Genomic DNA, 12,150 nt, shown 5'->3' with positions numbered 1-12,150 from the left:
ATCACTTCCCCTCCCTGTGATGTAGGAGAACATGGTACAGCCCAATTGTCCATCAACACTATTCAGCTTCAAGTTCTTTTGCTGGCCAGCCAGACACCTCCAGCAGCAACACCCCAGAAAATAACTTCAGTTAATGAACAAAGATAATTTTAGCTAAATTGAACCTAATATTAGAAAAATTGATGAAGAAAGTTAACTAAATGTATGCACTGCAAATAGAAAACTGCTGTCAAAAATAGCTAATAAAAATGTGTGTCTATGGAACTAAAATCTGTGTCCCATTATTTGTGAACTATGTGTAATGTGCTTCAACAAAAAAATATGATGAACAGATGAACGAACGTTACCACCATGCGCTCCTGTTTCCGTGTGTCGCTGAAAGTGTGGTCATCCCAGCCGCATTTAAAAGTTGATACTGCTTTATATTAGGCACAGCTACAGCCTTAAAGGTGGGGTGTGTGATTCTGGAGAAAAACCATGATACAAAGCGAACAACGACACAGTATGTAATGTAATTTACGTTAGCCAAGTTGTGGGTTAGCAAACTGTCGTAACAGTTGCTGCTGAGAAGCTAACGTGCAGAGAGGATGAGACAGTCCAAAAGCCAGCCCACCGGCTTCAGACAGTGAAATAAAACAATCTTTTGCCTGTGTGGAAGGTTGTTGTGAAAAAGGAGTTTCTATTAAAACACCTGCACTATGACATTTTGCAAACGTCTTATTTCGACTTTTGATATTAAATGTGTTTTATAATAGTTCTGAAAATGATGAAAAGTCTAAATCCCATTGTCTAGTATTTAGTGTTCTTTTACTAATCTGTACAGATTGCAGATTAAAATTACCTAACATCTATAAATTAAATTAATCGTAATGCCATTATATATTTTTTTGCATTAACAGTTTTCATAGTTTTTTAACGTGTTATGTTTCGCTGCTGTGCCACCTCTTGTTGGGGTCATTTGCAGAGAGGGTTTCACATGCATTTAGCACTGTCGCTCTGATTTTTAACTTTAGCATGCAGTCTCCCCGGGCCCTGGCTCAATGTTTTAATGGTTTTAGTAATGCTTCACAATTAACACTCAGCCAGCGCTCTAGGTTTGTTAATGGCTGGTGTGTTTCAGGCAAAATTTAAAAAACACAAAACAAGCATTCCCCATCACCCACCATGCTTCTAGGACCTAGAGGTTATGGGGAAAATGGAAGGTGGTGAATTTTTTGACAGGGCAACCGAGGTGATGTCTCATTCCCTCTGACATCTTGAACACCCTAAAGGTGGCTTTGCCAACAGTCTACCCAGGAAGCACCTCACCTAGCTGTGGCTAAATTTACACAACCACCTGCCCACAGGGAGCATGATGGAGTGGAGAGCAGTGGTGGATGTGGGGTGGGGATGGAGGACAAATGGGGGAAGAGGAAGAGGGGGGAGGGGGGGCAGGTGAATGAAGTGTGTCTGTGTGTCAGAGGATGCAATGCATAATGTGTCTAGTTAGCTACGTTGAATATAATTAGCTATTAGATTGAAGGATATTCAGCTTAGATTTTAGATTTTATCCAATACATTTTTTCGTTTCAACATATCCGTTTAGTGTTTTGTCGGATCTGCTTTTCCTTTCTGCATGTTTTTTTTAATATTATTCTGTAAATTTGTATCAGAGTGAAGATCAGAGTGCCTTTAAGAGTTCAATAGATTAGTGGACGAAGCATTTCAGCCCCCAGTGATTCCAGTCCACTGAGAGCACATCTGCTTTTCTCTCATTGTTCCTCTCTGTAACTGTGCAAGAGGTGACCCTCATTTCAGAGTGTCACAAATGACAGTGGTAGGGGGACGAAGAGTGGATGCGAATACTAAAATATTGCCAAATTTTAGGATGCCTTTGAAAATGAGATCATCTCAAGGCATTTATCCCAATAAATAAATTTGATTTGTAATATCCAAGGCCTTTGCAAGACTAAATATAAAATAGCTTGTAAGAAAATGATTTAATCCAAATCACAAATTTGCCAGAAATTTTGTTATTATGTTATAATGCTATGCTCTTAAGAAAACTAATTTATTATGTTATGTTGTTGACAACATTTTTTCTTCCAAAGGATTTTCCTTTTACAAAATAAAATGCAAAGTGTATTAAAATACAGCTGTTTTAGTAATGCCACATAAATTTTGGCACATAAAATTATTGGCACATTTTAATGAACACTCAAAGACTCAAATCCTGCCCTTTAAAACTGTATATTCATGCTTTTTTATGTTTTTTTTATAAATTTACTCAAAGGCTGCATATATTGAAGCTCTCAAGACAGACAGTCGAATAGAATGGTAACAATTCTAGATGCTCCCCAGTGGCAGAGTTCAGGCTGTATGCCTGTGGGCTGATGTGGAGTGAATGGCCTTAGAGGCTCTAGGCTTGTCTATGTGTGGCCCGGCTGGTCCAAGTCAGCAGTAATGACTCGCTTTGGCCAGCATGCCTGTTAATGTGAATGGGGTTACTCTGGGCAACACCTTTTCAGCTGGGTCCTATGAAGTCCCCAGTATGGTGGTCTTTGTCCACACAAGGGCTGTCCTCTCAGCAAAAAGGGCTCCTTTTTTGTGAGGACTATCAACTGGTGATGGATTATACCCACCCCCCTTTATTCATCCGGGCAGACTAACAGACACGGATGCTTGCAAACATATACACACTCTCACACATATGTACAACCACAAAGACATCAAAAGTATTCCAAAGACATAAGCACATTATTTTGCGCAATTGTTTCTAAGATGGTTAAGATGCACACATACAGGTGCACAAACCATTCTTAGGTATACTCACAACAGGTCAACATCAAATGCTTACACACTGTTCATTTACTGTCCTCTTCATTTCACTTAGACATGAAGACTAAGCTTCTTCCTGATTCATCTTCTCTTCCTGTCCTGTGTTACACAGAAATGGAAGTTACATCTCTTTTCTTCAACTTTTCTGGCTACATATCGCCATCCAAGTTATCTGTGTGATGCATTTGATTGCTTGCATAGTTCCTGAAAATTTCAAGCTGTTGAACATGAGCCGAGTACATGATCCTGGACAGGCAGTTCCCAGTTAAAATATTTTCCTTCTACTCTACAGTCAATCTCCTTTACTGATGAGTAAACAGAAGAGATATCTATCTATCTATCTATCTATCTAATATATATAGTTGTACATATATATAATATATAATTTTGCGAGTCATAAAACTTTGTGCAGGACAAGTACTAGTAAGCAGATGGTCCCAAGAAGAGGTTCACAAATTTGTGGTGGGAGCTTTAACATCATCATGTTGATACTGCAAATATTTCAAATGATAAATTATATGTTGTTTCATCCGTGCCCCATTCCATCCTGGTCTTTTGCTAGCACAACAACATACTATTCCTCTGTGACTGTGGTCGCCCCCGCCCCTCCCAAGGGGTCAGCCACTTACCCAGGCTGACACAGTAACCTCCAGACGACCTTTCGCTTTGCCAAATGTTATGCCTGTAAACTGCCTGAACTCCATCACAGCGCAAACGACAAGGGAGAAATAAGGTTTTCTGTTGGAGGGAAGGCTGGGTTCAGGAAAACCTAGTTGTACTAGCAGGCTTTGTGCACTAGTGTTGTAAATACCTCTGTGTGACACATGCATAAGCAAGTGGCAGTGTGTGTCTGTCTGTCTGTTTTTGTACATGGGTGTATGCACTTGTAGACTGAGTGCAACACAGAAAAAAGCATGAATAATGCATGCCAAAATATTCTTGGTAATGTGCTGGGTTCTTTTTGGCTGAAGCAGTGACAGTGATCTTAGAGAAATATGTAGACATTTTGGGAAATATGCTTATTCGCTTTATATCTTTGTGTGACGTTGCCAAGCAACTCTGGAACGTTGCTGTACCCAGCCAAGAAATAGTCCTGCACTAAACACCTCCAAAAACCACAACTTGTAGTTTTACATTTAGGTATTGATAGCGATAGTGTTAATTAGTGAGTTTAGTTAGTAAGCGGATTTTGTTACCTTCAGACAGAAGTGTGATTATTATAGCAGGACATCTATATAGCTCTTGAAAACCTGTTCTTACCAAAAGTGTCAGTGGTGTTTTAACCTGAGGATGTTTATATCAGAGTCATTGTTTGAGGGGGTAAAATGTGTAGTTGAGGGGTGGAGGGCACAAGAGGTCCCCCAGATATGCTGTCATAACCCATGCAGCCGCGCTCTTTGCTATGGGCCTATTGGTAGTGAAGGCAGCACTTAGACATGTTTGTACTCTACGCCCTATATTCCTCTCCCTTTCTCCCCAGGCAGCATGTCACTCCAGGGGTGGACCAGCACTCCCTGACTGTGCCCAAGTCCATAACACCAACCAACCCCCCGTTACTACCCACCACCACTAGGGTCAATGTGCCCTCGCCCCCTCACCCTACAACGCCCACGGTCCATACCAACACTGCCCTCCAAAGAGAAAATAAAACCGAACTGAAAAGAGACAAAATGGCCCCACGCTGCTTCCCCTGTCAAAGCTCTTGACAGGCCCGAGCAGGGGCCCCCAGAGGAGGGATCAGTTAAAGATGATGACGACGGAGATAACAAGTCAAGTTGTTGTGTTACAGCACAGTTACACTTTGGCCCTTGTTTGTCCATTTGGTTATTCAGAAGCATCGTGGAGCTCGCTGATTCTCATGCATGTTATGTTTAGTAACATGACAGATACTATCAAATGCTGTTTTACATCAGGCTGTGGAGCGTGAAGGGTAAGTGAGGAGCTTGCTATTCAAGAGAACAGGAATAAACATTCCATTAGGTATTAAAAAACCTTGAAATAATGTCAGCTAATCAATTTCCTGTTTGGACATGCTCACTTTTAATGAAATGCAGTCAGTTGTTAGTCCCTTCCCATTCTTCCAGTGTTTGGGAATATAATTACACTCAAAATGCTTACTCATCCTTCTGCCTGCCTCCTGCCTACTCTGTCAGATGCATTAGCCATGAAGCAGAAGAGATGAGGAGCCTGTGTCTGTATCTGTCTATCTGTCAGTCCGCCTGAATGTCTGTATGGCTGCCTCTCAGATTATCCTGGATCAGGCAGCAGGTGACATGGCGAGCAGGTGACCATCACCCTATTACCAAAAAGAAACTCGAGATGAGCTCCAGTGTAGTACACTTGTTTCTTTCTTCTTCTACTTACAAAACGTCATGCATGTCAAAAGGATAGCATAGAGTTGGAAAACGCACCCATCTTTACATGTAAGGTGAAATTTTAAGTTTAAATTCCTTACTTACCAAGATTACAAGCTACTGATGCTGCAGGAATGAAGTCCAAACTGCCCTGACAAAAACTACATGTATTGACATTTATTTAAAAAAAAAAAATCACATAAGTGATAAACAATGAGGAAGAACAACTAAATGACAAATTTTCCTGAAAAATTACTACGTCAGGGATAAAAACTTCCCTTGTCAACAGGTTATTCTTAGGGCAAGGTCGGGGATCGTGTTGCACTCTTTGTTACCACAAAAGTAGAGGAAGGAAGAGCTTCTTCTCGGCTTTTGTTAGGTGCAGGTGGGCTAGAATTACCAAAGTGATGGGATTTGTGCTGCGTTGTTTCTGCATTTTCTTCTGGCAAGGTAGCGGAAGTATTCTCTGAATTTTGCAACGTAAATTTGATGATAGTTCGCTTCTCCAATGGAAAAGTACATCACCTCATTATTTGGGTTTTGGTGTGCTGAAGTTAATACTAGTTCCTATAGGTCCAGCAAATGATTTCCCACACAATGTAGTGTAACTTTAGAGGGGTGAGGGATTACGCCACTGGGAGGTGATTTAGCTTGGTTTAGTGACTGGATAGACCAGCAAGTCTGGGAAATCTCTACCAATTTTGTTGTGCTACCATTTTGACCCTTGGCTGGTTGTAGAAATGTCATGGACAGCCGTACACATTAGTTCACAGTGGCTGCACTACAGCTGTGATGCTCAGGGAAATGGAATTGGCAAAAGGTATCACCTCTAATGTGACCACTGTCCATGAATACTGGACTCGTGTTATATAAATCCATTAAAACAAAAAATCTTGTTTGCATCAAATATAACTGGAAATTCTTATTCTTGCATGACAGCAGATAGCCAGATTGCTTGGTTGACATTTCTTGATTGTAAGGACTTTGGCTTAGTCATACAGTTCAGTTTCGCTCATTTAACTGACTTTGTAGAGCTTACAATATGCTGACCATGTTACAACATTAAGTAGGTGTTCATGGTTAATATCGTGTCACTTCCATGAGCATGTTCCAGCATCGGCTAATCTGACTGGAACAGCCAGACCAGCCGTCATGTGTTCCAACAAAGGTGTTGGGTTTCCCATAGTCATAAGCTGTACAGTGACACGGGCCATTTGAAAGTGTGGCTAAAACCCTATGGAAGAAATGACTCGTTAAATTAGCACCTAATACTCAAGTCATTAGCAAGCCGTTACCACCAGTGGAATGCCTTTGATGGTGTTGTTTTGTGTGAGTAAGGTCCTGTTTAAGCTCCAGTTATAAAACTCAGTCTATCTGGATCTTGGAATATTAAGGTTTATGCAACATTGTTATACTCATAACCAAAACATTACAGAAACCTTTAAAAACTTTGAAAACACTGATGTGATATCCACAAATAACCACTGCTTTATGTGGAGATTGTGAACGACAAGCAGCATGAAATGCCATTTTCCTTAAGAACCGGGTCTTTGGGGTGTTTAGTAAGCCAAAGGGAATTGTCCATTGTGGGGTGATATTAGTAACCCTCTTAGGCAAAGCTAGTCCATGGGCTGGCCCTGAGGGCTCATTTCAAGTGCTTAGCGCTCGTTTGGAGCTTTGTCACCCCTCACCCTGTTGCCAGCATGGCCCCAGCCCCTCTGGCTGTGGAGCGGAGCTGAACCACAGACCTTTACCCCTGCCCGCCACCAGTGGAACACTGACATCACAACTCTAACACACATACTCGCACTAACACTGGGGAACACATCTATTTTCACAACCCCCCTCCACCAGTGCACCACAGCCAATGGTCTATTTTCCCGCCGTCCACTCCCATCCAACACCCCCACCACCACCACCACCACCATCCACCCGTCTCTCTCTTCTTTTTTCCCCCTTTTTCTCCACCCTCGTGACGGTTGCCAGGCAGCAGAGAAAGACTTCACACACACATACACCCCACTATGCCTCTGAGGGTTTTCCGGATGTCCTTGTTTACATCATGGAGTGTGCAGGTCGTAGGGAAGCAGACTCACAGCCTCCCTGGTTGCGTCTGTCTAAGTCCTACACTGACCTCCATTCATTTGGTGTCAGTTCATGGCAGCCCCTTAAGCTGGCCGATCATTGCCAAAATGAGTGCGCTGCACTTGCATCATATTTGGGTCTCAGTTTCAAAATCAGGGTGAAAAGGAATTGAATGGATAAGAAATCGGTTTATTTGGAGTGGGACTGAATATAAAGTAAGTTTTATGGCCCTGATCACCTATAACAGTTATCAGCTCTAATATTGACTGTTACTGTTGTGCGGGATGGTTGTTGACTGTTTCCAGGCTCTCTTTTCCCCGTGTGTGTCAAACCGATCGATTGGTTTTGTCTGCTCCTCCCTCCAACTTTGATGTTACCATTGATTGTTCTCATCTGCCCCTGAACTCAAAGGTTAGAGGAGCTGAGCTGCACTTCTGGATTGCTTTGACCTTCGCTCTGCACATGCTCAGTGTGTTCACAGAGTTCAGAGCCAAACAGACACGGTGTAGCCAGGCCCGTGGGTGCGTGACAGCCAAACAACGGTGTGATGTCTTTTTTTTTTTTTTACTCACCCACTGAGGATGATGTATATGTGATTGATTTTTCTCCTACCCTTCTCTCTACCGTGTTTCCGCTGCAGTGCGCTAAGCAGGACTGAGTCCAGGCTTGATCAATGCATTGTTTTTCTTTTTCAATCACACTCGAGTGAGCTGAAGACACGAAAGGTTACACAGGTGAGGTTTGGCAGGGGTGGAAGCAGAGCGGAGCCCCCTCAAGGCCAATACATGAGTTTGCATGGATGTTTATGTGAGAGAAGTTTAACAAATTTATCATGTGTGTTTCAAACAACTTTATCATTCTTGTGGTGTCTTGAGAGTTAATTTATGCTCATTATAAATCTCTTGTCTTTTGTCCCAGTGGGAATCTTCCATCCATGCCTCTATTAGTCCTTTGTAACCTTACCTTTACCATCTTATATTAAATTATAGGTCCTTCACAATGTCCCAGTGCCCCAGATAATCTGCAGGGCTGCATGAAGACGACTACTCTTGTTTCCTCTACTTCCCTGACAAACGGCCCGCTGACACACACACAAAGGCAATGTGTTCAACAGAAGGAGAAACCACTTGAGCATGACACGCCTCCGACCTGTTAGCCACAGTAGCAGGAGTACAAGGCCTCATATCAGAGCTGAACATCAGCAATATAAAGACATTTTGCAGTTCGGACTCAGACTAAGAAAACAGTATTAAGCAAAGGGAGGAAGTATTCTACCCTAGAGGGGTGAAGAGTGTTGCCTAGTCCTGAATTATCTCTTAGTAATGACGCTGTTAAACCCTGTACCCGAACACCTAGTCATTAAGAAAAAGATAAGTATCTGTGGGAGTGGAAGGGCTCTCCTAAAGCTGCATGTCTGGAGGGGGTAAGGATGTGGCAGGCAGGGAAGGTTTAGAGGGCCGGGGTGGGGTGGGAGCGCAAGCTTTGACCAGTGGGTTTCAGATGTCATGGCAGATTCTTTCAGGGGCAAATTACAGGGTTTAACTTCTCTTGTACCTGGGATGCCTGTATTCTGATTCAACTTCCTCGATCAACTTGCCACTCAACACCATTGTCAGGTGCACACTTGACTCTGGAGATACTTCACCTCCTCTCATGCTCTCAGCACCTCTTCAAGACTTTGTACGTGGAGTGCCATGGTCGGCCCTTCTTGCAGCTTGTGAAGAGAGAGCAGAGCAGTGTAGCCCCTCTTAAGCTTCATAATGGTTAGTGTGTTGGTGTTTGGGGGCTTTACATGAGTGGACCTCATTAACCTCTTAGAGTCTTTGTGCTTTGAGTTGGCACAGGGCTGCTCCGTAGATAAGCTTTACTATGAAACGGCTAAAAGGCTGATTCTAATGACTCTGGTATAAGCTGACCGTAATCATCTGTGTTACAAACACAGTAAATCAAAAACATTAGTACACTTACCTTATGAATGCATCCTGTTCAAACTTCTCAAAATTCCCCTACCTGACACACACACACACACACACACACACACACACACACATATTCCCTGTGAGCTGTAACAAACCTAAAGCTCTCTCAAGCATTTAGCAGCACTCTAACAGGTTTATTCCACGCTCCGAGTGCGAAGGGGAGTGCTGAAGCATCTAATACAATTTAAACCCAACATGGATCTCTGTGAATAAACATCATTGAAGTGTACCATCTACTGTATGTTGATCCACCGTTGTGCTTTCTTTTTTGTCCATAAGAACTGATCTTATACCACCCCCCACCCCCCCACCCCCACCCTCCTCCCCCCTCTGATTTCTGCAGAGACTGCATTTGCCTCCAGACTTGTCTGAGACGGTGAGTCGTGTGAGCAGGGGGGAGCTGGCAGGAGCAGCCACGCTGGCTTCAGCCTGTGGCTCCGGCACTTCCGGCAACAAACACCTGGACTTCTAGAGCTCCCACACAGTCGCCACGGGCAATCAATACCTGGAACGCCGCGGCGATGTCCTCTTTACCGTGGTGACTAGGTTGTTCCCTCGCCCACATAATGTCAACTGCTATAACCCTGCCAGCCATTACCACCTGCCAACTGTCCCAGCCAGGGGTGAAGATCTAAACATCCACAGTACCTCGTCTCATAACGGACACTTTTCATCCTATAAGTCTTTTTTATATAAAGCTACAGTAAACTCTGTGCGTTATTTCTAACTCTTGACAGCTGATATTTGCACATTCCAAGCTGTCACGGGAAGTTCGTTTAACTTATTGTTATTGGCCATGTTTTTATACCCAGAGGTTTTTTTCACTGTAAGTTTAAAAAAAATGTGAGCCCTATGTTATTTGGAAACGTTAAATGAAGGTATATGATTGGCAGGGTGACTAGCACTTGACCCAATTAAAAGATGGAGGAATTATTTAAGATTTGGTACATTTTGTTTGTTTTTTTGTGTGTTCCTCTGCCTCTGAGGATTTTGATTACAAGTGAAGTGCAATCATGAAATATTGACCCTCAGTTTAACTACAGTCTCCCAAGCTCCAGGCCTACTTCACAAAACAAGTGGTAACTCCTGCCTAGCTCCACCATGTACAATATTGTTTTATTTTTGAGGATAATGCAAAGAGATGTGCTTTTGTTTGGTTAAATAAAATATAATAAATGCAAAGAATGCAAAATTTTTACGTTACTGCTTCACTCAACACCAGCCCTGAAGGGAAAGTTGACTACCTGTGAGACTGCAAAAGGGATGTAAGATAAGCGTGTTATGAGTGACTGATCTCTGGTCTGCCTCACTGGTTTCAGGTTCGAATAGGGATGCCTCCATCTGACCCTGAGACTGTGCCGGTGAGTGACGTCCACCTCCAGTAAGCTGGAGAGCTGAGCAGGAATGTAGGCAGAGGGTGGGAGAGCTGGATTTTGGGTGCAGGCTTCACACCTCATCGGGCATGTTTGCTGGATGAGCTGCTTTGCCATGACAAGCCCAAAAGAACAAATTAGGTCAAATGGTGACATGGAGAAACAGAAAAATCAACATGAAAAATTAAATGTTTCATTTTTGTTTTCCTCAGTCTGCTGCTGATGCCACTTTAAATATTTTTGCCTGTGGAAACTGGCAGTATTGGTAACCGTCTGCAACACGTATTGGGAGAGGGTAGTGTTACCTGACAGTTTCATGCATGAATGGTGTGCTCTTACATGGGGTGTATGAGAGAGAGAGAGAGATGACATACACAGGTCACATGTACAGGTGAATGAAAGCTTGTGTTGTCAAGATAAAAACTTGTTGAAGAGCTGACGTATTCAGGGTACACCTTTAAGGTAGATTTAATAGAATACATTAAATTTGGCATTTGTTTATGTTGCTGTACTACTGGTATGTGTGTATGTGTGTCTCTGTCACCGTGGTGCTAGATCACCTTTTGTTCAGTCAGTTCAGGAAGTGGATCATTTTAAAACCAAGTTTTAAAACAACTAAAAAAGTTTTATAATGTCAGCTTTTTCTATGCACATTATAAAGAATGAGGGTTCTGACTTTTTTATGGAGAGGTTTGAATTCAGTGAAGTGATACTAGTCAGCGTACTCTCATTCGACCAAGGGTCATGTTTATGCACATCCTATATATATATATATATATATATAAATATGATTGACAGTGGAGATGTCAGTGTTATGCCCTCAGATGAAGTTAGTTGCACATGGTTAGACAATGATGTGAGTCATGATTAGCCACACATTCTGATGTAATGAGTATGAATAAGTAATTCAAGGTACCAGAAAATATCAATCAATTTAAGCCTCTGAACACAGCAACACAGTAACTGGAACTTCACAATCAGGTCGAGGACGCGGTATTCTCCCCTGTTCAGTGAGATTTTTAAAATAAATGAACACACGTGGCTTTTCAGATGCTCTTAACTCCCTCTCCTCTCCCAGGAACATTACACTGTACTTAAGACCTTACTTAAGACGTACTTGTTGTGTTTTGAATTTTTTTCGGTGAGCTTCCTTCTTATTGCTCAAAATGTAATAATGGTTTATAACGTTACTGTGTTATGAGTTTTTATAATATATCATTAAAGAATTCAGTACAAGACTTGTAATACATAAAAAAAATATCTTAAAGAAATCTGCAACAGTAACACGTAAGATGAACACTCACAACAACTGTGCTGTTGGCACATTTCAAAAGACCTACTTCTTGAAAGCATCTTTTAGCCTGTAGCAACAAAGAAAACCATGGGACCGAGCGTAGAGAATACGCTTTAATAATCGTGTCTTGGCAGATGCCACTCATGTCCTATTGATTCCCATCCAAAGCCATAGTTGTCTTCCTACAGTAGCTTTATCTGAGGTCTTAATGGGTGCTGTTATTGAATGGCCATCACATGGCAGCATCA

General features: G+C 42.3%; 1 protein-coding gene across 1 annotated transcript in view; it reads left to right on the top strand.

The window, feature by feature from the left end:
• elp4 (elongator acetyltransferase complex subunit 4) overlaps positions 1–10,427 on the top strand; it is a 54,874-nt gene extending 44,447 nt beyond the window's left edge. The window contains exon 10 of the mRNA XM_038701291.1: positions 9,579–10,427. Coding sequence (XP_038557219.1) covers positions 9,579–9,707 — 129 coding nt within the window. The 3' untranslated portion in view covers positions 9,708–10,427. The remainder of the gene's footprint in view (positions 1–9,578) is intronic.
• The last annotated feature ends 1,723 nt before the right edge of the window (positions 10,428–12,150 follow it).

This window comes from Micropterus salmoides, unplaced genomic scaffold (genome assembly GCF_014851395.1).
Source record: "Micropterus salmoides isolate LMB-PRFRI ecotype aquatic unplaced genomic scaffold, ASM1485139v1 Ms_hic_scaffold_6, whole genome shotgun sequence".
Classification (NCBI taxonomy): Eukaryota; Metazoa; Chordata; class Actinopteri; order Centrarchiformes; family Centrarchidae; genus Micropterus; species Micropterus salmoides.
The sequence above is the reverse complement of the archived record's forward strand: the minus strand, read 5'-3'. Positions and strand labels throughout refer to the sequence as shown.